This window comes from Symphalangus syndactylus, chromosome 2 (genome assembly GCF_028878055.3).
Source record: "Symphalangus syndactylus isolate Jambi chromosome 2, NHGRI_mSymSyn1-v2.1_pri, whole genome shotgun sequence".
In the NCBI taxonomy this organism is placed as follows: domain Eukaryota; kingdom Metazoa; phylum Chordata; class Mammalia; order Primates; family Hylobatidae; genus Symphalangus; species Symphalangus syndactylus.
This window is the reverse complement of record NC_072424.2, coordinates 105,217,517-105,242,926: the sequence shown is the minus strand read 5'-3', so window position 1 is coordinate 105,242,926 and position 25,410 is coordinate 105,217,517. Positions and strand designations below refer to the sequence as shown.

Sequence of the window (25,410 nt, the reverse complement as noted above, 5' to 3'; positions counted from 1 at the left end):
AATATTAACAAAGTGAATTAGGGGAAAAGAAGTTTTAATTTTGTTTTCTTTTTCTTACAGCTTTGCCAGGAAGTAAAGCTTCGGAGGAAAATCAATATGAATGAACGTGCTAAGATCATTGATCTTTACCATGAGAAGACCATTCCAGACAAAGTGATAGAATCTTCCCCAAATTACCCTGATTTAGGACAATGTGAATTTATAAAGACGAATCACAAAGATGATCTGAGAAAAGAAAATAAAACAGAGCAGAGCTTAGTCAGTGGAGGAAATCAAATGTGTAAGGGACAAAAAGCAACAAAAAAATCAAAAGTAGGGTTTTTGGATCCTTTGGCTACAGACAACCAAGAGGAATGTGAGGCCTGGCCTGACCTGAGGACTTCTGAGGAAGAGAGCAAGAGCTGTTCTGGCGCCCTCAATACAGTAAGTAAGACGTGATTGGTCTAGAACTGTTTCTAAAGAAATATTTACATTTCAAAGTGCTAACGGGCTGTTGCTTATATGTGTAAAGGCTCTTGAAGAACTTGCGAAGGTTAGTGAAGAATTATGCAGCTTTCAAGAGGAAATTCGAAAGCGGTCTAACCATAGAAGGTAGGCTGGTACTTCTGATTATTTTAGATGGGTAAATAAAAAAGAATATTGTTTTTAGTTAATGACTCCAAACTGCCTCCTCCTTACATGTAAGAACTAATGAGTTATTAAAATGTATTATCTAGGGTGGGAGATAGAAACTTTAATTTTTTGTTTGCTTGTTTGTTTTTGAGATGGAATCTTGCTCTGTCTCCCAGGCTGGAAAGCAGTGGCATGATCTTGGCTTACTGCAGCCTCCACCTCCCAGGTTCAAGCAATTCTCCTACCTCAGCCTCCCAAGTAGCTGGGACTACAGGTGCACACCACCACGCCCAGCTAGTTTTTTTGTATTTTTAGTAGAGACGGGATTTCACCATGTTGGCAGCATGGTCTCGAACTCCTGACCTCAAATAATCCCCCTGCCTCAGCCTCCCAAAGTGCTGGGATTATGGGCGTGAGCCACCACACCAGGCCAGAAACTGTAATTGTATCTTTCTCTGTTCACTAATTCTTAAAGCAAATCTTCCAATTCTCTTTGTAATCTGACTATTAGTAATACTTTACTCTTTTTCGTGTTTAATTAAGGTAGACCCTCCATAAAAAAATCAGTAAGTAACCTCTAAAAGTAGTTCTTTCTCATTCTGAGCATTTGGACAATGAAAGTGTGCAACTGGGCTAATTCAGTTAAATGTATCATTAAACGATGTCAGAATTAACGGTGTGGCGTTTTGCTTATATAATCATGTTCTACTAAAATATTTAATGCTTAAGAGCACTTTATTTTGCTTCAATTTGTATTTATGTAATGGAGGCCTACATACTTTTCAGAACAACATATTGTAAATATGTACACATGTACGCGTGCCACAAAAAATGCTGTTTCCATTTGGAAACAGTATATAACAGTAAGTTTTAGCCAAATTAACAAATACATTGGAATTCTCTACAAGTTTAGTAAAGATGGATTATTCTAGGATCAACATTTATCTCTCCTCATGGTTCAGTATGCTTCCTACATTCCCTTATTTTTCATTAGTTGTTAGGAAGCTCAGAAAGAATTTTTGTGCTGACTTGCAATAGATTTTCTTAGCCAATCATGTTTTAAACATAACTTTGTCCTCTACTTGCCCATTTACCTTTGTTTCTATTCTCTATTAATAGGTATTTATCCACATTTTATTGTAAGCTATCCCATAATCTTTTATAATTTGAAGAGGTATAAATATGATTTATATTTATCAGTGTGATTAAGTTTGAATTGGGATACTTAGCTTTTTATTTAATATAACTCAGAAAAGACTTACTTGCCAATTTTCTTTTACAAATCACACCTAATATAAAGTTCTTATTGTCACCCCATGGACTTTAGAACAAGGTTCAAGATATTTGTAATTCAAAGACATTACAATTTGACATGACCTAATGTTTCTCTCATTTTTCATTATCCTCCCCACTCTGCTTTATAATTAATCCATATCAAAGTACTCATTTTCCTTTGAGTAGCCATAGTATTTAATCCTTTTGCCTTTTACTTCAATCCTATATGCCTTTTACTCAAGTAATCCAAAAAAATTTTACTTTTTTTCAAGCCCAAATGACACTTTCCATTTGGAATTACTCATGTCTCATTGCACTTTTATTCAGATTTCTATCTGACTACTTAAAGTGCTATTTCAAATTCAGGGAGAAGAACTGGAGCTCACATTACATAATGAATAAGAATTCAGCAGGCAGAGAGGAGGTAAGGGAATGGCAAGATAAAAGCTACAGAAAGGGAAATGCCAGTAGCAGAAACCCAGGAGACTACATAGTTTAATCTGAGGGTAAGTGAAGTCTCAGGTAATAGTGAAAATGAGAGACGAGTTTGGAAAGAGTTTGAGTCAGAGTATGTAGAGCATTGAATATAAAACTGAGAGGTAGACTTCATTCCACCATAAAAGGACTTGAAGTTTTTGATTGGGAGATTTATAAAAAAATGATGTATGAGGGAGTTGTGAATCCTTTTCTTATAGCAGAAACTCATTTTAGCTACGGTTGCTTTTGAGAGCTTATTCTAAATAAAGTTATAACCAATACACCATGTTTTATCATTGTTTAGGATGAAGTCAGATTCTTTTCTCCAGGAAATGCCAAATGTAACTAATATACCTCATGGGGACCCCACGATCAACAATGACCAGTGCATTCTTCCAATCAGTTTAGAAAAAGTAAAACAGAAAAATAGGAAGAATCTGAGCTGTACCAATGTGCACCAGAGCAATTCTATGAAAAAATGTGGAATTGATACAATCGATTTGAAAAGAAATGAAACTCCACCAGTTCCTCCTCCAAGAAGCACCTCTCGAAATTTTCCCAGCTCGGATTCTGAACAAGCCTATGAAAGATGGAAGGAAAGGTTAGACCACAACAGCTGGGTGCCCCATGAGGGTCAAAGTGAAAGGAATTGCAACCCTCACTTCCCTTTGAGACAACATGAGATGTCTATGTTGTATCGAAATGAAGGGAAAATTTTGAAAGACGGTATCATCTTTTCCTCTTTGGTACCAGAAGTCAAAATAGATAGCAAGCCTCCAAGTAATGAAGATGTTGGACTTAGCATGTGGTCATGTAACATTGGGATAGGTGCAAAAAGGAGCCCCTCTACTTCGTGGTTTCAGAAAACCTGCTCTACCCCCAGTAATCTAAAATATGAAATGGTGATCCCAGATCACCCTGCTAAATCTCATCCTGATCTTCATGTAAGTAATGACTGTAGCTCCTCAGTAGCAGAGAGCAGTAGCCCACTTAGAAATTTCAATTGTGGCTTTGAAAGGACTACAAGGAATGAGAAGCTGGCAGCAAAGACTGATGAATTCAACAGAACTGTATTTAGAACAGATAGAAATGGTCAGGCAATACAGCAAAATCACAGCTGCTCAAAATCATCGGAGGATCTCAAGCCCTGTGATACCTCATCTACTCACACAGGTAGCATATCACAAAGTAATGATGTGTCTGGTATTTGGAAAACCAATGCCCACATGCCTGTGCCCATGGAAAATGTGCCTGATAATCCCACCAAGAAATCCACAACAGGCCTAGTAAGACAAATGCAGGGATACCTAAGTCCTCGCAGTTATCGGAATATGCTCCACGAGCATGACTGGAGACCGAGTAATTTGTCTGGCCGTCCGAGGTCAGCTGATCCCAGGTCGAATTACGGTGTTGTGGAAAAGCTGCTGAAAACCTATGAGACAGCAACAGAGTCTGCATTGCAAAATTCTAAGTGCTTCCAGGATAATTGGACCAAATGTAATTCTGATGTCAGTGGTGGTGCCACATTAAGTCAGCATTTAGAAATGCTCCAAATGGAACAAGAGTTTCATCAAAAGACAGCTGTGTGGGGGGGACAGGAAGTGAAGCAAGGAATAGATCCAAAAAAGATAACAGAGGTGAGAAAGCAAATATAACATAATTTGGTAGCATCCATATTAGCAATGGCTCTGAATCATGTTTATATGTCCAAATGAGGGCACAAGTTTTGGACTCTTCTTAACCTCTTGACCCTGTTTGTAAATAAATATAACTCAACATGAACCTTGAAGGTGTAGTTTTTAAGACTGAGAATAGTACATTGTAACTTGAAAAATTCTGAAATGGGATAACATAAATACAGTAAGTGGATTTAGGAAACTGAAGAAGATCAAATGTTTGTTCTTTCTTGAAAAAATACTCAGAATGGACATTTCTCGATTTATAGAATTTCATTATTCTAAAGGTTCTTTTTTAAGTGTGTGGAAAATATTTTAAAAATCATTTTCACTTTTCAGTTATTAACTATGATTGGTTCAGTCATTCTCAGCATTTGACTGATATTCTTTCTCATAGGAGTAATCACATTAATATGAATATGGGAAATACACATCATTTAAAACAGTGCCTAATAGAGTCATTTTATCTGTGGAACTAAAAGATAGTATATATAAATAAGGTTATTCTTATTTGTATGTATTCTTAGCATAGAAATTGACCAAAAAAACCCCACTCAAATGGACATTTTAAGTAAACTGTTATCTTTTTTGTTCCTGTCTATTTATGAAAGAGTTTAATCTTCATTAGTTATAAGAGAAAAAGAGGTCAAAGAAATTGGTATTTACAAAGAAGAGTTATACAACACTCTCTTTTACTCATGTAATTTTTAAGAACCTAACAAAAAGTTACAAGGTGACATATTGTTATTATTAACCAATACTTCAGAACTCCTAGTTTCATAGAATGCAGTGGGTATGCAGCATGGTTTTAAACTATTATGCAAGTTGCTTCCTTCTGGTGTAAAAAACTACTATGTGGATTTCAAACCCTGCAAAAATATCAGTTTTCATCCATCTTATGAGAAATCTTGCCTGTTTTTATAAGGTGCAGAAAGTATCCTGCTTTTGTATTTCTCTGCTTTTTAATTGAGCCCATCAATGCCTGCAAGGTCCTGTAGCTAAAGATGGGAAATAGATATATCTGTACAATAACCAAACAAAATTCTCGTTAACTAACAAGAAATAATACTAAGCGATTTCCCTTTTTGCATTCACTGGGAGTTTGGCAGGGAGGTCCTCTACTATAGATCCTTAGGAGCAGTTTTTGTTTTTGTTTTTTGTTCTTCCTCCTGTGGGAACAAATCTAGAAAATAAGTCTCCAAAAAAAAAAAAAAAAAAAAAAAAAGAAACTGCAGTTTACTGTCAGATCATGGCTAAAATAGTAGAAATAGGAGGCCATCCTCACTGCCTAGCTCAGATGAAAGAGCACAGGCTTTGTGGGGTCTAAGAAGGGTCAATAAGAACCAAGTGTATAAAGTGTGTCATGGAAGTTTTATACTTTTGTTTTAATTTTAAGGACCAAGGAATGCTTTTTTTCCATTAAAATAAAAGGAAAGAAGGAAGAAAATAAAAGAAAGAGAAGAAAAGTGAAGGAAAAGGTTTTCTCTCATCAGAACATGCCCAAGAGATAGCAATTTTGTGTTAGTAATTAGAATGAAGATGTATTTAAAAGTATTTTAATGATTTTAAGGTTTTGATAGATATTGCCAGTGATAGTGAAAAAAAAAAGCATCAGATTAATCATTTGGTTTGTGTGCCTTTTGCTTATCACCTCTAAAAGTGTCAATAATTTGACATAAATGAACAGTTTCTTCTATAGATTATCTTTTTATTTTTAAATAACACTGTAACATACTAACAGACCACTAAGAAGCATCTGTATTTCCATGATATTCAAGTTATTTAACTTAAAAGTTTTAAATCCTGAGCTCCTCATTAGTTCTACAAAGAGATTAACTGTATTAAAATTTGTCAGTGTGGGGAAAGGTACAAAATTATCAAATGTCATATTCCATATTAAAATTGAATTGCTTTAAAACATTCAAAGCCACAAATATTAGACAACTACCTTCTTTAGTTTTCAATGCTTTTTCTTTCTTGTAAATTTACTAATGGACTAATCTTATAGTTGAGACCCATCATATATTAAGCCTATTGTTGGTACCCAGAGAGTGAGAGGAATGTTTTTACTTGTGTCCTAGGAATCCATGTCAGTGAACACCTCACATGGAAAAGGATTTTCCCGACCTGCTAGACCAGCAAATCGTCGTCTCCCCTCCAGATGGGCATCCAGATCTCCATCTGCACCCCCTGCCTTGCGGAGAACTACCCACAACTATACCATTTCTCTGCGATCCGAAGCATCGATGGTTTAAGTCTTTGGCCTGGATTGCTATATTACAGAAGTTCTAGTCCCACTTGTCAAACAGAGCATTCTGAGTGTTTACAGGCAGACCTGTTCTCTTCCAACAAGCAATTTAAATCTTAACTTTCCATCAGTCTTCAGTGTTTTTAATCTAAGGAATAATTATCTTCCTGTATTTTGATTTCTTAGATCAGACTTTTTTAATGCCATCCTCATTAATTTTCCAATACAATATAAGTTGAAACAATGTACAATATTGTATATTCTTTGTTGCAAGTGGCAGAAAGTAAGGTTATGTGCATGGCCATGTGTTTGTAGGTGCATGTGTTGAAATAGGAAGTATCCTAGTATGTATTTAGATATGAAAAACTTATGTGCTAGTGTTGACTTTGAAATTATAACATGTATACCTATATATTCTTTGTGTTTATTTAAAAGTTTTGAAAATATGCAGTACTGTTTATATTTTGTATACCTTTTAATAGGTATCCACTTAAGGCATTTGTGGTACAAATATTAATTGACCACTTCCTTGGCCCCCAGCTACAATGAAAAAGAATTATGCACACATCTAACATTGGTAGATTTCTAAAGACAACTCATAAATGATTTCTTAACCCATATAAGGATAAAATAATACCATTGATATCCTTGTTTATTCTTTTTAAATAAAAATGTCACAAGTTTAATAGATCAGCCTTGTAAAGCAAGCATAAAATGTTCATAAATGTTTTATATATTATTTGGTAGTCTAGTATGGCTTTAACTGAATATTTGATCCTCAGAGACAGTATCATGAGACTGCATTATAAATGACATGATTAAATAATGAATTTATTTTGTCAGCCTCAGCAACAAACATTTCCTAAATGTGATGCAAAAAGAAACTGAATGATATTGAATTTTAGTTTTTCTTTAAGTTGTGGTAAGCTTTTAGTTTAGCTGCTTTAACATGGAGTCATACATATTTAGAGGTAAGTCATTTATTATTTTTTTCCTTTTTCTAAACTTTTCCTTAAAATTAATAGATAACAAACTAAGTTACTTTTTTACTAACAAGGAAGATCAGGAATAATATTTCTTTGAAAGCTGAAATTATACTTCTCACAGTTTGCTACAAAAAAAAGGCTTAAACTAAACCTTGACATCCACAGTAGCATCAGGAATAGAAATGTATATTTTGGCTACAGTTTGCATACAGTGAACACATAAAATCTATATTGAAAACTGACAGAAATATGAATGTTGATGGGGCTTGGAATTCTAAATGGAAGATTTTAGAAGGAACTTTGCTCTCTACTGTCCCTATATAAAACCAATTATGTTATGTTATTAGATATTAATTCTATTTAAGCTTTTCCTTTACTAAGAAATTCTTATGCCAAATGTACTCCAAGAGCCATCTCCTTATGATGTATTTGAACCATTTAGAGAAATTCACTTCATTGTACTCCATGACCTGAGGTAAAGAAAATAATTTTCAAATTGCAGACTTACTTGAAAGGCTCAAGACTGTAGCATGGTGATGTCTAGATTTCATACTTTGCTGTAAGAACAGTTTTGGTAGTTAAGTGGAATTAAAGGTCTAGAGTGATTTGTATTGGATGGTAACTAAGGTCTATAAATCTACTCCTTTAATTCTTATTTCCTTCAGGAAGATCCTTTTCCACAGGAAGCTATCAAAGGAAAGTAAACTAGACACCAAGTAATATCACTCTCATAATATGCTTTCCAGCTAGAGGGGAGAAAACACCAGGAATGTGGAACTCTGGGTCATAAAATGACGGACCTGTTAGGAAAATGCTGTTGTGTGGCAATGGAGAGCCTGCCCAAGGACTGTGCAACCTATCTGTTCCTCTCCACCACTGTATCCCAAGTAGTCTGGTATGATCTATGGTTCCTTAGAATATTGAGGATCACTTTAAAAAAATGAAATTTCTGATCTCACCCCGTATTACTAAAGCAAAATTTCCAGGGATAGGGACTGGGCCTCCAGAACCATTAATAAAACAAAACAAAACAAAACAAAACAAAATATTGATGATCAGGCAGATTTGAAAACAGTGACATTGATTGATCTCTGAATGGATGGATGCCCTTGGGTGGTCACTTTTCTTCCTAGGACTTGCCTTTGTTATCTGTAAATTAGAACGGCTGTATTTCAGACTTCACAATTTTAAGCCACTTTTTTCTATTAACAGTTGAATGAACCAGTGGGACACATTTTAACGTCTTTTTATGTTGACTAAAATTATAGTTAGAGCTGAGAAAAAAAAATTAGCATCTAGTCCAACTCCTTGATTGTAAAACTGAAAAACTAAGGTTATTTGAATGTTCTGTTTTCTCTTTTTAAATATTTTATAATTTTTAAATGGAAAAACCTATTAAGTAAATGGAAATAATCCTTGAAAATAGTTTTTGATGTTTTATGATTTTTAACTGGTAAATTTCTACTTTAGGTGGGCATTTTCTTCCCTAGAATATACCCTTTATTATGCTATCATTGCTAGATTTAAAGGGACTTGTAAGCATTTCTGGAAATATTTGATTTAAAAACATATTAATAGATGTTTTCTCAAGCAGACTTTTGGAGCAAAAATATTATTTTAGTTCAGCAGAGGATTACTGATATGGGCTGATCTCAGAAAGGAATAAGGATGAGGCAGAGAGGAGTACTTGAGTTTCTGTGTGTGTGTGAGTGTGTGTGTTTGTGTTTGTGTCAGTGTCACATAAGTTCTCCATATTGCCTTATGTCCCAAAGCCAAATATAAAAATATAAATGATGCTTTGTGTAATTCATTTTATCAAAAATTACCCATAACTTTCATTTGTTTTTATATCGACAATGAAGATGATCATATTTCATTTTGCAGATGTGGCCATAAAATATTATTTACTTCTACATAGGTGATTTTACCAGGTTTAGTTATCCTGAGAAAACATGTGGACTTAAAAGAGTTTCTGCTTCCCTACAAAGATCTTTAAAATTATTTTTAGGCACATTTGTGATAAACAACTACTTGATATTGAAATCTCCTTCAGCCATGAGAAGATATCAAATAAAGTAGGCGTAAAAACAACTGTCTGTGCCATCTGTATACATCGAGAACATTTTTCTTTCCCTCCTTTTCTGCAGTGAACTCCAGTAAAGCTGAGTGTCTTATGAAATCTAAACTCAAATATGTATACAGTTCACTCTAGCTTCTTCCAAAATATCTCTAGATAGTAGAATTGAAGCCAAACCTGCCTGACTTCCTGCTCCTGGCCATCCAAAACTCCATATGGCTTCTCGTACACTGACATCCTCTCTATACCCATTTAACTGCTAATTGAGTCTGATAAAAGTCTTCTTTGAAAAAAGTTTTCATTTCTAAGATTTGCATTTACATCATAAAATTAAACCATTTCAGGAAAATTAGATTTTTTTTTATTACAGTACTATTTGCTTTAAATTCGGCATGTTTTTCTTAAGTAGCAAGTGCATGTATCAGAACTTACAACTGGCTGGGCACCGTGGCTCATGCCTGTAATCCCAGCACTTTGGGAGGCCAAGGTGGGCGGATCACGAGTTCAGGAGATGAGACCATCCTTGTTTCATCACGGTGAAACCCTGTCTCTGCTAAAAATACAAAAAATTAGCCAGGCGTGGTGGCGGTTGCCTGTAGTCCCAGCTACTCGGGAGGCTGAGGCAGGAGAATGGCGTGAACCCGGGAGGCAGAGCTTGCAGTGAGCAGAGATCACGCTACTGCACTCCAGCCTGGGCGACAGAGTGAGACTCTGTCTTAAAAAAAAAAAAAGAACTTATAACTATGACTTGTTCATCTTACCCTGAAAATATGTTCCTACAAGAAAATGTGCTTTGCAAAGCAAAAAAGGCAAAAATTGGGGATGAGGGGTTTTTCAGACAAGTACCAAAAATGATTTGTCATTTTTAATGTATGCATATTCATCATAGAAAATAATTTTTTGTTTTAGTGAGAATAAAATCATGATACTTAAAATCTGATATACATTTCAATGATCTTATTAATCCAATAGGTTAAATTAACAAATTCTTAGGAAAAATATGTTTATATGAAGCTATGGAGAAATCTAGAAAGTAGGTAACGGTCTAGATTTTGAGGGACCTATGAACTCAGAACAAGTTCACTTAGAGGTGGGAAACCTGAGATTCAAAGAGGTCTGCATGGCTGCCAAGGTTACAGGGACAGAATCCAAGCCTGGGCTCACTCATGTTCTGCTCTCTTATACGTATAAATGTCCCATGTGCATCTATGACTTCATTGTTTGCAAAGCACATTCATATTCCACGACTTGTCTGCTTCTTACAACAAACTACAAGGCAGGCATTGTGATTTCTAAGTAAGAAGGAAAAATTAAGTAGTCAAGATAATATTTAGAATAAATATTTTTGAAGATGATAGTTAAATAGATGGCTCTTCAGACTCCTAGCTCAGGCTCTTTTTCCAGCCTTCTTTTCCCAAGGAAGAGAAGATAAAAAGAAACAAAGATTGAACAGCTCTTTTTCATTTTTGTTTTGTTCATTTTATACATGACACAAATTGTTTATCTTGCTCTCATTGAGAGTTTCTGTTGATTCCCTCTTTCAACGATCAGCAGAAGTCATCACCCCTGACTTAAATGGTTTTATGAAATTCAAGAAGTTGTGAACAAGGCTTTAACAAAATATTTCCACTTTTAATGCCTATGCTCTGATTTTGTATAAATTTTGTATGTAGGACATGATGTTGAAGTAAAACCAATAAATAGCCAAGCAGTATTCATCTATAGCATCAACTGAATCCTGACCTCAATCTTCAAAAGAATCAGAGAATAGTTTCACACTTTGTAAGTTACATATACTCCAGAATAAATAAGAGCAGTTTGCTTGAAGTATTATCTTAGCTCATCTGTGCTGCTATAACAAAACACTTGAGACTGGGTTATTTATAAAGAACAGAAATTTATTTCTCTACAGTTCTGGAGGCTGGGAAGTCCAAGATCAAGCTGCAAGCAGATTCGGTGTCTGGTGAGGCCTGCTGTGTGCTTTCAAGGTGGTGCCTTATTGCTGTGTCTTTATATGGCAGAAGGGGCCAACAATGGAGAAACAGCAGAATAGCAAGAAGCAGCTGAATGCTCTGTGATGCTTCTTTTATAAGGGCCTTAAATCCCATTCATGAAAGAGAAGCCTTCATAATCCAATCACCTCCTAAAGGCCCTACCTCTTAATATTGGAGATTAAGTTTCAACATGAATTTTGGAGGTACGTATTCAAACCATAGCAAGCATACAGTAATTTCCAATATAAACCTCACTCAAAATTATAGTCACATGCTGCACAAACCAGTTCAATGCACATATATGATAAGATTATAATACAATATTTTTGCTATACTTTTTCTATGTTTACGTATACAGATACCATTGTGTTACAATTGCCTTTAGTATTCAGTACAGTAACATGCTGTACAGGTTTGTAGCCTAGGAGCAATAGATTATACCATCAAGCCTATCATCTAGATTTATATAAGTACACTCTGTGATGTTTGCTCAGTGATGAAATCACCTGAGAACACATTTCTCAGATCATATCCCTGTTGTTAAGCAATGTGACTGCAACTGTGCTCTGCTGCCAGTTTATTTTTGAAGCTTTATTTTTCAATTACTTACTCATGGCAATTTTATAAGAATCATTAAACAAATTTAATCCAGCTATTTGGGATCTGCAGATTTTTTCTTACATAATGCTGACCAGTCTCAACACCAAATTGTCTAACCTGAATTATATATTTGTTTATTTGAATATTTTCTTAAAATTTTCTGTTTAAAATTAACCCAGTAAAGGGTTTTTTGAGTTAATGATATCTGTGGTAAAATAGTTCATTTGCAATGAAAGCCAGAGAAGCACCCACAATATTCTTTAGAGGAAGCTACATGTAGGAGTAATAGGGGGCAAAAGTCTCCATCTGTGAAAACTCAGGAGGTAAATGATTGGGAATAAAGATTCTTCCTAGAAAAGCAGAGGTAAGGAGAAAGATACTGAGACCTGGCATGCCACCTAGCTAAAGATGGTGGCCATGTAGACCACGGAGCCAGAGCTAAATGCATTTATGAGGTATTCTACTTAGCAAAAGCAAGCATCTAAGCTTCCCAGACAGATCCAGGGGCTGGGAAAAGCACTACATCAAGGACTCCAGGGTGGACAGTGCTCACACTGTCAGATAGGCAGGTCAGATAGGCAGTCCATCCTCAAGGAGATCTCTTCCTAAAACAGCAGAGACCTGACTCTGGGCCAGGGTAGAATAAAGTGTCCGGCGGGGGGTGGGGCGGGCGGGCGGGGAATTGGCAAATGCAAGATCTGAGATCAAGAATCCCAGTCCTGGGGACCAGCATGTAGGAAAGTTAAGAGATACAGCCTGAGGTAGGGAGGCAGGCCCATTGGAAATAGGAATTGAGAGGTCTTTACCAGCACATCACATCTTTACTAAAGTTGGAACCTAAAAAGACTACAGTAGCAAATGAGGACCCATTTGCAGGCAACTAGGACAGTAATCACCACTAAGCTGAAATAAATGGAGGCTCCATGCAACTTGAGCCCTCATCTGGGATATTTTCAGAAAAAAAATTATAGGAAACCATCAGAAGGCCTCACTGTGAGAGACTGAAAAAGACACAAAGATGATGAGGTGGGGACTGAGCCTCTTTTCGCTCCACTTTCCATTTATTGTCATTTTCTTGTGACTCTATCCCTAGAACCTAAAACTTTACCTGATAATGTAATAAATAAACCATCTATACTTTCATATAATTGACAATAAGAATAAAAATTAGAAAATATATTTTTCTTCAATTAAAAAATAGGCACATAATTAAAGAGTAGGACCATTTTTATAACTTATAAAATTACTTAAAATTGTCTATATAAATATGAAGTAGATGAGCATAGGGAACACCTGTACTGCATTGGTAAGAATAAATACAGTCTCATGGAGAAAGAAATGTCATGTGAGTATAAGCAAACGCGGTGAAACTGAATGAACCAGTCCTGAGCTCCATCTACAGGTGGGGTGATGGGCTGCATTGAGCACAGGAAAAGGGAACCCAAGAGCAAGAATATCCAGTGTTGACCCGCTACCGTCCAGCGAGAAAGGCCAGGCTCTGAGAACAGAAACTTTCTGCCACAGGGCTACTTCCTTCTGTTGTGGGAACAGGAGATGCCTCCAGATGTATCTGTGCCAGACAGATAGCCCTGGAGGTCACCCAGTTCTATCAACTGACTTCTTTCACACTCATCCTAAGAGCTTTCTGATTCTCAGATTAACTACCTAGGTCCTTAGAGAAATTAAAGAGCATCTAAATCAGTGTTTCTTGACTGTTTCCAGTAAGTTTTCTCTAATTGGAGAGAAAAGAAATCAAAGGTCTCTGATAGTATCTAAAGAAGCCCATTGTTAAGAGAAAATTCTTTAACTTTGAAGAGTTTTAACTTGAAAATGTTTATAAACAAACCAGGATTCTATCTGCTTCATTCACTGATTATGCCAAGCACTTAGAAAAATGCCAGCAGAGATTACGTTGAATGAATTAAGATTTCAGCCGGGCACAGTGGCTCACCCCTGTAATCTGAGCACTTTCGAAGGCAGAGGCGGGCGGATCAGGTGAGGTCGGGAGTTCGAGACCAGCCTGGCCAAAATGGAGAAACCCTGTCTCTATTAAAAATACAAAAATTAGCCAAGTGTGGTGGCACACACCTGTAATCCCAGCTACTGGGAAGGTTGAGGTATGAGAATCACTTGAACCCAGGAGACGGAGGTTGCTGTGAGCCGAGATCGCGCCACTGCACTCCAGCCTGGGAGGCAGAATGAAACTGTGTCTCAAAAAACAAAAAAAGAATTAACAAGATTTCTTTTTTTTTTAACTTTTGTTTGTATGTATTTTATTTTACTATTCTCACACCATAAGTTTTTGTTTCTTCAGTTTCTTCTGAGATCTCTTTTTCTCTGGTGGATCCACCTCTTCTGGTTTAGGAACAATCTGTTTCTTTTGTGTAAGGATCATCTCAGTGTGGCAGGGGAGTTAATGTATGGATTTAATCAGACCATGAGCTCTGTAAGTCCAGCAGCGCATCCTGAGTGCTTTGTTCACCTGGATATGCTCGATGACCAGAGAATCTCTGTCTACAACCTTAAGTTCACTCAGCATAACTCTGCATTTTTAAGCACGTGCAGCAAAAATTCAGCACTCTTTTTGGACCACTGACCCTGTGTCCAACCCCACTGTTTGTCCTGGACACACTTATCAACTCCACCCTTGTAACATCAGAATAGTGAACACTGTTTCTGTAAAGTGACATATTTAGTGGCTTTTTGTATGTGCATACCCTTGATGGCCTGGGCAGACTCATGAGTGTTCTTAAAATGAACACAAAGATTTGAACCTGTTGGTTTGCATGATTTTATGGAGTTTTCTGGGTCAAGTGAATAGCAAACCGTTTTCATAGATCACCTCAGGACGCTTAGGAGAACAGTGAATTAATTAAATTTGTAAATATTTTAATTACTTGTTATCAGCAAAAAAAAAAAAAAAAAGTTTTTCTTCTCTGACTCTTCGTTTAGTCATAGCTGGATTAAGAGTGCAGACTTTTTGCTGCACATGCCTAATTTTTGCTGCACTAAATTTACTTATTTCAAAAACTTGAGCTGACCTGAATATATATGGTACAGTAATTTCTGTTCTGGTGTCAGCATATTTTGAGAACCTGAATCCACTGAAAAATGTGCATACAAATTGAAACTGTTTTCTTGTTGTTTTGAAAATTTTATAATATAATCACTAAGACAAGATGACCAGAATACTACTAAAGAGATAGCACACTGTAATATTTCAGATGACCGCTGGTAGAAATTCTGTTATTTAACAGAATTAAAGAAGAATTAAAGATTTTAATCCTGTTAAATATTTAACAGGCTTAAAATTAATTTTATTATTAATTAAATAACAAAAGGTCAAAGGACTTGCATCATGTGAAATATCATAAGGCTGTCTCTTCTATTGTCTTAGGAAAACAATAGTTGAAGGGCCTTTTTGAAGGAGAAAAAATAACAAATTACCCAGACTTTAATTTTATGTCGTTGAATTAAGTGTTCAAAATTTTATTGTTGATAAAACTCTTCACAGCTCTCACACTTTAATTCTGTTGCAATCTTATTGCACAGAATTCTGTTGCAATCTTGTTGCACAGAATTCTGTTGCAATCTTGTTGCACAGAATTAAAAGTGAAATGTAATTCACCAATGAAAGCTTTCACAATTTCACTTTCACAGAGAAGTTACCCTTAAAATGTCTTGGCTGAATAAGCCAACTTTGAGAACCAGTTTACCATTAGGCAAAACAATAATTAGTCATTTTAACCTATGTTTCAGGCATTGTCATGAAAAGTTTTTTAGTTCTCCACTTTAAAAAGAGTAATTCCAATAATTGAAAATCTGATCAGAATTTTTCTCTGCCTAAGCCAACAAATATATATGTCAAAGAGCAAGTTTTCAAACTCATCTCCCATTTCTTTTTTTTTTTTTTTTTTTTTTTTGAGACGGAGTCTTGCTCTGTCCGGGCTGGAGTGCAGTGGCCAGATTTCAGTTCACTGCAACCTCCACCTCCCAGATTCAAGCGATTCTCCCACCTCAGCCTCCTGAGTAACTGGGATTACAGGCGCCAGCCACCACATCTGGCTAATTATTTGTATTTTTAGTAGAGATAGGGTTTCACCGTGTCGGCCAGGCTGGTCCTGAACTGCTGACCTCAAGTGATCCACCCGCCTCGGCCTCCCAAAGTGCTGGGATTACAGGCATGAGCCACCAGACCTGGCCTCATCTCCCATTTCCTTATGGATTAATCTAAAAAGATAAGCATCTAAATGTTTTTTTCTACTAATATTAAACAAAATCCAGCATTTCTTTCCAGCTCAGTAAAGCACAAAGAAAACCAAGAGACGTTCGTGACTAGCCTAACATGGTGAAACCCAGTCTTTACTAACAATACAAAAATTAGCTGGGTGTAGTGGCAGGCGCCTGTAATCCCAGCTACTTGGGAGGCTAAGGCAGGATAATCACTTGACCCTGGGAGGTGGAGGTTGCAGTGAGCTGAGATCATGCCATTGCACTCCAGCCTGGGCGACAGAGCAAGACTCCGTCCCAAAACAACAAAACAAAACAAAAGAAAACCGAGAGACAAACTCTTTGAGAGGAGATACTATTAGTGAGTGACTGCAGGGCTGCTGATTCACGCAGGATACAGAAATGCCACCTTTCCCGCCAATGTCAGCATCACAGATTTGTTTCCATGCATACACCCATCTATATGTGTTATTACATTCATTTTTTTAAATCTCAAATATCTTTAAAAATTATATTTACCAGTTATGTCAGTATAAATTATCCTTTTAAAATTAGTGGACAAAGATCAATAACTACATTCCTAAATTATTATTGTCCATTATTTCCAATGTAAACTAAATAGCAAGGTTATGATTCATCTCTCAGCCAATCATTCCAGGTTATCCTTCTTCAATGTTAGAATTGTTTCGTTGGGTATCATTTAATAGGTATGGCTTTTTCACTTTACCAGTTTATTTTTTATTTTCTATTTTTTTATTTTTTTGAGATGGACTCTAGCTCTGTCGCCCAGGCTGGAGTGCCGTGGCGCGGTCTCTGCTCACTGAAAGCATCGCTTCCCGGGTTCACGCCATTCTCCTGCCTCAGCCTCCTGAGTAGCCAGGACTACAGGCGCCCGCCACCATGCCTGGCTAATTTTTTTTTTTTTTTTTTTTTTTTTGTACTTTTAGTACAGACAGGGTTTCACCGTGTTAGCCAGGATGGTCTCGATCTCCTGACCTCGTGATCCGCCCCATCTCGGCCTCCCAAAGTGCTGAGATAACAGGCGTGAGCCACCGCGCCCGGCCTTTACTAGTTTATTGTTAAGCTCCACACAAGTTTGACCTTAACTTCAGTGTGGAATTTACCAAGTTTTTGTTTGACTGGGGTTTGTTGTTGTTGTTGTTGTTGTAAATAGACTTTAATTATCAAGTAATTTTGGCTTTTCAATTGTGGTTTTCATTCCTAGCGAATATTTTTTTCTTTTGTTAATACAATGTTTTCTCGTTGTTTGAACAGTTTATTTTTATGTTACCCACAATAAACAATGAAGATTTATGTAATTATTTTCAGGATTTTATCCACTGAAAGATATAAAGAATCAAACGTTTGGCAGTTACACAATATTAAAGCTATTTTAAATATGCCTCTGAGTATATCTACTATTTTTAGATGGCATCCACCTACTACCAGTAGTAAAGAGAATTGTCTGTGATGTTTTTCACCATCAATTTCTTTGGGAAAGTCTCATGTCTCCAATCTTTGCAGATTTCTAATTGTACTAAAATTTTTAAATTGTCTTTCCTGTTTTACCCAATATCAAATTTATGATTCAAACTTTCTGTATTAAATCACAATATATGTTTCCCATTGGAAATATAATTTTAAAATTATTACATTTTAAATATGTAAATGGGAAAAGTGGTAACTATCCACAAAACAGAATATTTAGTGGGTGGCAAGGGTGATACTTATCTGCTATTAGTAGGAAGTAGAGCTAATTGGAATCACTTGCTTGTAAACAAAGTTTACAATGAGAGTAACTTAGAAACTTTTAAGCTCTTTTGGAATCAATGACTTCTGGTGGGGTGTAATCTAAAACAGTGATTCCTGCAGTAGCAAAATAATTTATCAAAATACTGGCTGTATGGGTCTCTGAGTTTACATGAAGACATCACAATTTTCAGCTCTTTTACTCCAGTAGCCAGTGCCATGAGCAACCTCAGCACACACTGTTCTTCCTCTAGCAGCTTGCCCAAATCAACTGTTTGGAGGCAATGTTAATGCCACTTTATTCTCCAAGCACAGAAGTGCCAAATTTTCTAATCAGCAATTGCACATAAAAATTTATGCTTTCCAGGCTTAAATAAAAGCAACACAATATTCACCAACAAAGAAAATAAAATTTTCTTAGGTTCATTGAGTTGGCTATTCCAAACACATTTTTTAAACTTTTTGTTATGAACTGAGAATAAACTCATGGGAGGTTGTAAAAATAGGAAAGTCGCATGCAACCTTCACTCAGCTTCCTCTGATGATGACATCTTATATCACTGTAGTACAAAATCAAAACTGGGAAATAAACATTAACATATTAGTGGTTAAAAATCTGCATTCATTGTGTGTGTGAGTGCATGTGTCTCTGTGCACCCTTTTCCATGTACAAATTTGTGTAATCACCACTATAGTCAAAATACAGATTTCTTTAGCACCACAAAAGAACTCCCTTCTACTACCTCTTTGTGTCCCCCCTTCCCCACTACACCTGTTCCTGTGTCCTGGCAGCCACTGATCTGTTCTCCATCTCTGTAGTTTTGTCTTTTTGAGGGTATTATACGAATAGAATCATACAGTATTTAATATTTTGAAATTAACTTTTTTCAGTAACCAAAATGCCTTTGGAGTTCATTCAGATCATTACATAGTGTCAATAGTTCATTACTTTTTATTGCTGATTAGTATTCTATTGCATGGATGTACCAGAGCTTTTTCATCCATATACTCATTTAAAGACATTTGTGTAATTTCCAGTATTTTACTATATAAACTGTTCTTAACATTCAAATGTTTTGTGTGAACATGTTTTAATTTCTCTGGGATAAACGCCCAAAAAATAATTCCTGGTTGTACTATAACTACATGTTTAGGTGTGTAAAATCTGGCAGACTATTTTTCAGAGTGACTGCACCATGCCATTCCCAACAGCAATGTATGAGAAATCCAGTTTCTCCACATCCTCACTAATATTTGTTATTGCAGTCTGCCTTTCCTATTCACAGAAGATTGGTTCCAGGACTCATCCTCTGACTGATACCATATCCACTGATGTTCAAGTCCTTTACATAAAATGAGAAATCTCGCATATGGAGGGCCAACTATATAATTATTTTGTGTTTTAGATGTTCTGAGAGATATATAGTATTATCTCATTGTGGTTTTAATTTGCATTTTCTAATGGCTAATGATGTTGAACATCTTTAAATGTGCTCATTTGCATGCAATTCATGTGTCATTTTTGACAAAATGCTTTTACATTTCTTTTGCCAATTTTCAAACGGGATTTTTTTTTAATGTTGAGCTTTGAGAGTTCTTTATAGATTCTTGATAGAAGGCCTTTGTCAGATACGTGACCTGCAGTTATTTTATTCCAATCTGTAGTCTGTCTTTTCTTTTCTTTCTTTCTTTTTTTTTTTTTGAGACGGAGTCTCGCTCTGTCACCCAGGCTGGAGTGTAGTGGCGCAATCTCCGCTCACTGCAAGCTCTGCCCCCCGGGTTCACGCCATTCTCCTGCCTCAGCCTCCTGAGTAGCTGGGACTACAGGCGCCCACCACCACGCCCGGCTAATTTTTTGTATTTTTAGTAGAGATGGGGTTTCACCATGTTAGCCAGGATGGTCTCAATCTCCTGAGTTGGCGATCCGCCCGCCTCGGCCTCCCAAAGTGCTAGGATTACAGGCGTGAGCCACCTCGCCCAGCCTGTAGTTTGTCTTTTCAATCTCTTCACAGAGTGTTTTGTGGGGAAAAGGTTTTAATTTAATGAAGTCCAATTTATTAATTTTTTTCACTTATGAATCATGTTTCTAGTGTCAAGTCTGAGAACCTTTCACCTTGCCCTAGGTCCCAAAGATTTTCTCCTATATTATATTCTAAAAGTTTTATAGTTTCATATTTTACACTTATATCTATGATCCATTTTGAGTTAATTTCTTTAAGTTGTGAAGTTTAGGTTGAGTTTCATTTTTTTTCTCATTCTTATTCTTCTTTTTCCCATTTCTTATTCTCTTCAAATATTTTAGAACAGTACTTTGGTTTATCGAGAGTGTTTCTCAATGTATCTCTTTGTATAGTTTTTAATGGATGCTCTCATTACAGTGTTCAGACATTGCATGTTACAGTCTACTAGTATCAACATCTTATCACTTTGAGGGAAATGTAGGAACCATAGCTTTATTTAGATCCTTTTACTCACCATGCTTTTAAATATAAATGTCTTCAATATTTTCTCTACATATTTTAAGCACCATATCAGATGACGTTATAATTCTCATTTCAACTTCAAACACGGTTTAAAAACTCATGAGACAAAAATATAGCCTATTATTTTCAGCCCTATTTTTTACCCATTTCCTTTTTAAATTCCTTCTTCCTGAAATCCCAGCCTCCTTCTGTTATTGTTATTGTTTCCTTTCTCCTTAGAGATATACTTTTAGACTTTTTTTCTTTTCTATTTTTTTTTTTTGAGATGGAGTCTCACTCTGTCCCCCAGGCTGGAGTGCAGTGGCGCGATTTTGGCTCACTGCAAGCTCCGCCTCCCCGGGTTCACGCCATTCTCCTGCCTCAGCCTCCCGAGTAGCTGGGACTACAGGTGCCCACTACCACACCTGGCTAATTTTTTGTATTTTTAGTAGAGACCCAGTTTCACCGTGTTAGTCAGGATGGTCTCGATATCCTGACCTTGTGATCTGCCCGCCTCAGCCTCCCAAAGTGCTGGGATTACAGCTGTGAGCCACCGCGCCTGGCCCCTTTTAGACATTTTTTAACGGTAGTTCTTCTGGCAAGAAACTTTCTTAGGTTACTTTCATCTGAGAATGTCTTTACTTCTACTTCTTTCCAGTGGACATTTTTACTGAGGTTGAAACCAGAACACCATTGTACCACTTTCTCCTTGCTTTCATAGGTTCAGATAAAAAAATCACTTTAATAATTTCCCTCCATAGATAATGTAGTGCTTCTCTACAGTGTGTTCTAAGATTTTATTTCATTTTGTTTTGTTTTTATTTAGCTCTCAGAAGTTTCATTATATGTCTTGGCATAGATTTCTTTAATAAGTTTATCTTGTTTGAGTTTCACTCAATATTTTGAACTGGTAGGTTTATTTCTTTCACTAACTTTGGGAAGTTTTCAGCCATTATTTCTTTGAATAATCTTTAGTATGCAGGCTTATTTTCTAGGGCTCTAGTTGAGAGGTGAAGTTGGCTGGGCTTCTGGATCGGGTGGGGAGTTGGAGAACTTTCCTGTCTAGCTAAAGGAATGTAAACACACCAATCAGCACTCTGTGCCTAGCTAAAGGTTTGTAAATGCACCAATCAGCACGCTGTAAAAACGCACCAATCAGCACTCTTTGTCTAGCTAAAGGTTTGTAAACGCACCAACCAGCACTCTGTAAAAACGCACCAATCAGTGCTCTGTGTCTAGCTAAAGGTTTGTAAACACACCAATCAGCACTCTGTAAAAACAGACCAATCAGCACTCTGTAAAAACGCACCAATCGGTGCTCTGTGTCTAGCTAAAGGTTTGTAAACACACCAATCAGCACTCTGTAAAAACAGACCAATCAGCACTCTGTAAAAACGCACCAATCGGTGCTCTGTGTCTAGCTAAAGGTTTGTAAACACACCAATCAGCACTCTGTAAAAACAGACCAATCAGCACTCTGTAAAAACGCACCAATCGGTGCTCTGTGTCTAGCTAAAGGTTTGTAAACACACCAATCAGCACTCTGTAAAAACAGACCAATCAGCACTCTGTAAATGGACCAATCAGCAGGATGTGGGCAGGGCTGAATAAGGAAATAAAAGCTGGCCGCGGAGCCAGCAGCCGCAACCTGGTTGGGTTACCTTCCATGCTGTGGAAAATGTGTTCTTTCGCTCTTCACAATAAATCTTGCTGCTGCTCACTGTTTGGGTCTACACTACCTTTATAAGCTGTAACTCTCACTGCTAAGGTCTGCGGCTTCACTCCTGACATCAGGGAGACCATGAACCCACCATGAGGAACAAACAACTCCGGACGCACCACCTTTAAGAGCTGTAACACTCGCTGCGAAGGTCTGCGGCTCCACTCCTTAAGTCAAGCGAGACCACAAACCCACCAGAAGGAAGAAACTCCAGGCACATCTGAACATCAGAAGGAACAAACTCTGGACATACCATCTTTAAGAACTGTAACACTCACCATGAGAGTCCGCAGCTTCATTCTTGAAGTCAGCGAGACCAAGAACCCACCAGAAGGAGCCAATTCCGGACACATAGTGATACAAATATATCTTTTGTTATTATCTTATAGATATATTTATTAACTTTTAATATTGAACCAGCCTTGTATTTCTGGAACAAATCCTACTTGGTCATTTTACATATATATTTATTATATATATTAACATGTATAAAATATCACTTATAATATCATATATATATATACACACACCACTAGATTCAGTGTGCTAGTATGTAGTTGAGGATTATTGTGTCTAAATTCTTGAGAAGTTGAGAGATAATGATTGGTTGTTTTCCTTCTTTGTGCTATGTGGTTTTGGCATTAGGATACTACTAGCCTCATAAAATGAGTTGGGGCAGAAAGCAGTGCTCATGCCTGTAATCCCAGCCCCTTGGGAGGCTAAGGCAGGAGGATTTCTTGAGCCCAGGACTTTGAGACCAGCCTGGGCAACATGGCAAAACCCCATGTCTACAAAAAAATAGAAAAATTGGCCGGGCATGGTGGGGCACAGCTGTATTCCCAGCTACTTGGGAGGCTGAAATGGGAGGATTGCTTGAGCTCAGAAGGCAGAGGGTGTAGTGAGCCCAAATCGTGCCACTGCACTACAGCCTGGGCAACAGAGTGAGACCCCGTCTCAAAAAAAAAAAAAAAGAGTTGGGAAGTGTTTCCTCCACTTCCGTTTTCTCAGAGATTATGTAGAATTGGAATTAATACTAATTCTTACTTAAATATTTGGTAGTATTCTCCAGTGAAATAATATAAACGTGGAGATGTGTCTTTTAAAAATATTTTTAGACTATAGGTTCAATTTTTTTGGAATTGTTAGATTAATTAGATCATGACATTCAGGTTGGATGTTTGGTAGTTTGACTTGTCAGAGGATTTGGTCCATTTCATCTAAATTGCTGTATTTGTATATGCAGAGCTGTTTATAGTGCTTCCTTTATACCATTTTAACAACTGCATAATGTGTAAAGATATTGCATGTTTTGTTTTTTATACTGCTAATTTGTGTCTATTTTTTAATATTCATCAGTCTTGCTAGAGGTTTATTCATTTCGTTGATCTTTTCAAATAACCAGCTTTTTGTTTCATTGATTTTCTCTACTTTCTGTTTTCAATTCCAATGATCTCTGCTCTTTATTATTTCATTTCTTCAATTTGCTTTGGGCCAATTTTGCTAATTTTTCTTCTAGTTTCTTGGGATATAATCTGTATCAACGAAAGTTTCATGAGCACTTGAAAAGAATGTGTATTCTCCTTTTTGATGTATAGTGTTCTGTATATTTCTATTAGATCCTGTTCATTGGTTGTGTAGTTCTGTCTTCTATATCCTTGATGATCTTCTATCTAGTCCTGCTATCAACTGTTGAGTGGTGTTAACATCCTCAAATATAATTTTGGATTAGGTTCTATCAATTTTTGCTTCATGTATTTTGAAGTCAGTTTCTATGTCTCCTTTGTGTATTGACCCTTTTATCATTATATAATCTCCCTTTGTGCTTGGTAACTTTCTTTTCTCTGACTTCTAGTTTATCTCATATTAATATATCCACTTCTGTTATTTTTAAATTAATGTGTACATACCTTTTTCCGTCTGTTTACTTTCAACCTACTTACATTGTTGTATTTGAAGTTAGTTTGTTGTAGACAACATAAACTTGGCTCATTTTTTAAACCCACACTGCCAATCTCTTTTAATTGGTGTAACTACATCATTTACAATTATTGATATGTTAGTACTTTAAGTCTGTCTTTTTAATTTTTTTTTTTTTTTTTTTGAGGCACATTCTTGCTCTGTCACCCAGGCTGGAGTACAGTGGTGCTATCCTGGCTCACTGCAACCTCCACCTGCCAGGCTCAAGCAATTCTCCTGCCTCAGCCTCCCGAGCAGCTGGGACTACAGGCATGCACCACCATGCCTGGCTAATTTTTTGTATTTTTAGTAGAGATGGGGTTTCACCATGCTGGCCAGGCTGGTCTCGAACTCCTGTCTTGATGTCCGCCCTCCTTGGCCTAACAAAGTGCTGGGAATACAGGCGTGAGCCATCATGCCCAACCTATCTTTTTAAATTTTATATGCTGGACATAAATCCCGTATCAGATATATAATTTGCAAATATTCTCTCTCATTCTGTATGCTCTCTTTTCATTTTCTTTATCGTGTCCTTTGAAGCACAAAAGTTTTTAATTATGTTGGGAGGCCGAGGCGGGTGGATCACCAGGTCAGGAGATCGAGACCATCCTGGCTAACACAGTGAAACCCCATCTCTACTTAAAATACAAAAAATTAGCTGGGCATGGTGGTGGACACCTGTAGTCCCAGCTACTTGGGAGGCTGAGGCAGGAAAATGGCGTGAACCTGGGAGGCGGAGCTTGCAGTGAGCCAATATTGGGTCACTGTACTCCAGCCTGGGTGACAGAGCAAGACTCCGTCTCAAAAAAAAAATTAAAAAAAAGTTTTTAATTATGATGCAGTGCAATTGATTTTTTTTTCCTTTTATCACTTGTGCATTTAATATCATATCTTAAAAAATCCATTTCCTAAACCAAGGTCATAAAGAATAACTTCTATACTTTCTTATAAGCATTTCGTTGTTTTAGCTCTTACATTTAGGCCTATGATCCATTTTTAGTTAATTCTGCATATGCTGTGAGGTACAGGTCTAACTACATGATTTTGGATGTGGATACACAATATCCCCAGAATCACTGATAAAAAGTAATTGATCTGGCTGGGTGTGGTGGCTTACGCCTGTCATCCCAGCACTTTGGGAGGCTGAGGTGGACAGATCACTTGAGGTCAGGAGTTCGAGACCAGCCTGGCCAATGTGGTGAAATCCCATCTCTACTAAAAACACAAAAGTTAGCTAGGCATGGTGGTGGGTGCCAGTAATCTCAGCTACTGAGGAAGCCGAGGCACGAGAATCGCTTGAACCCAGGAGGCAGAGGTTGCAGTCAGCCAAGATCGCACCACTGCACTC

General features: G+C 36.9%; 2 protein-coding genes and 1 pseudogene across 3 annotated transcripts in view; 1 reads left to right on the top strand and 2 right to left on the bottom strand.

The window, feature by feature from the left end:
- The window catches only part of KIAA0408 (KIAA0408 ortholog), a 35,163-nt gene extending 23,163 nt beyond the window's left edge, over window positions 1-12,000 (top strand). For both annotated transcript variants that reach the window (XM_055263441.2, XM_055263452.2), the window contains exons 3-6: window positions 61-423; window positions 512-591; window positions 2,669-4,001; window positions 6,122-12,000. In XM_055263441.2, the coding sequence (XP_055119416.1) occupies window positions 61-423; window positions 512-591; window positions 2,669-4,001; window positions 6,122-6,295 (1,950 nt within the window). In that variant the 3' untranslated portion in view covers window positions 6,296-12,000. The remainder of the gene's footprint in view (window positions 1-60; window positions 424-511; window positions 592-2,668; window positions 4,002-6,121) is intronic.
- LOC129473243 (large ribosomal subunit protein uL22-like) overlaps window positions 1-21,296 on the bottom strand; it is an 83,139-nt pseudogene extending 61,843 nt beyond the window's left edge.
- The window catches only part of C2H6orf58 (chromosome 2 C6orf58 homolog), a 259,668-nt gene that overhangs the window by 142,621 nt on the left and 91,637 nt on the right, over window positions 1-25,410 (bottom strand). The window lies entirely within an intron of this gene.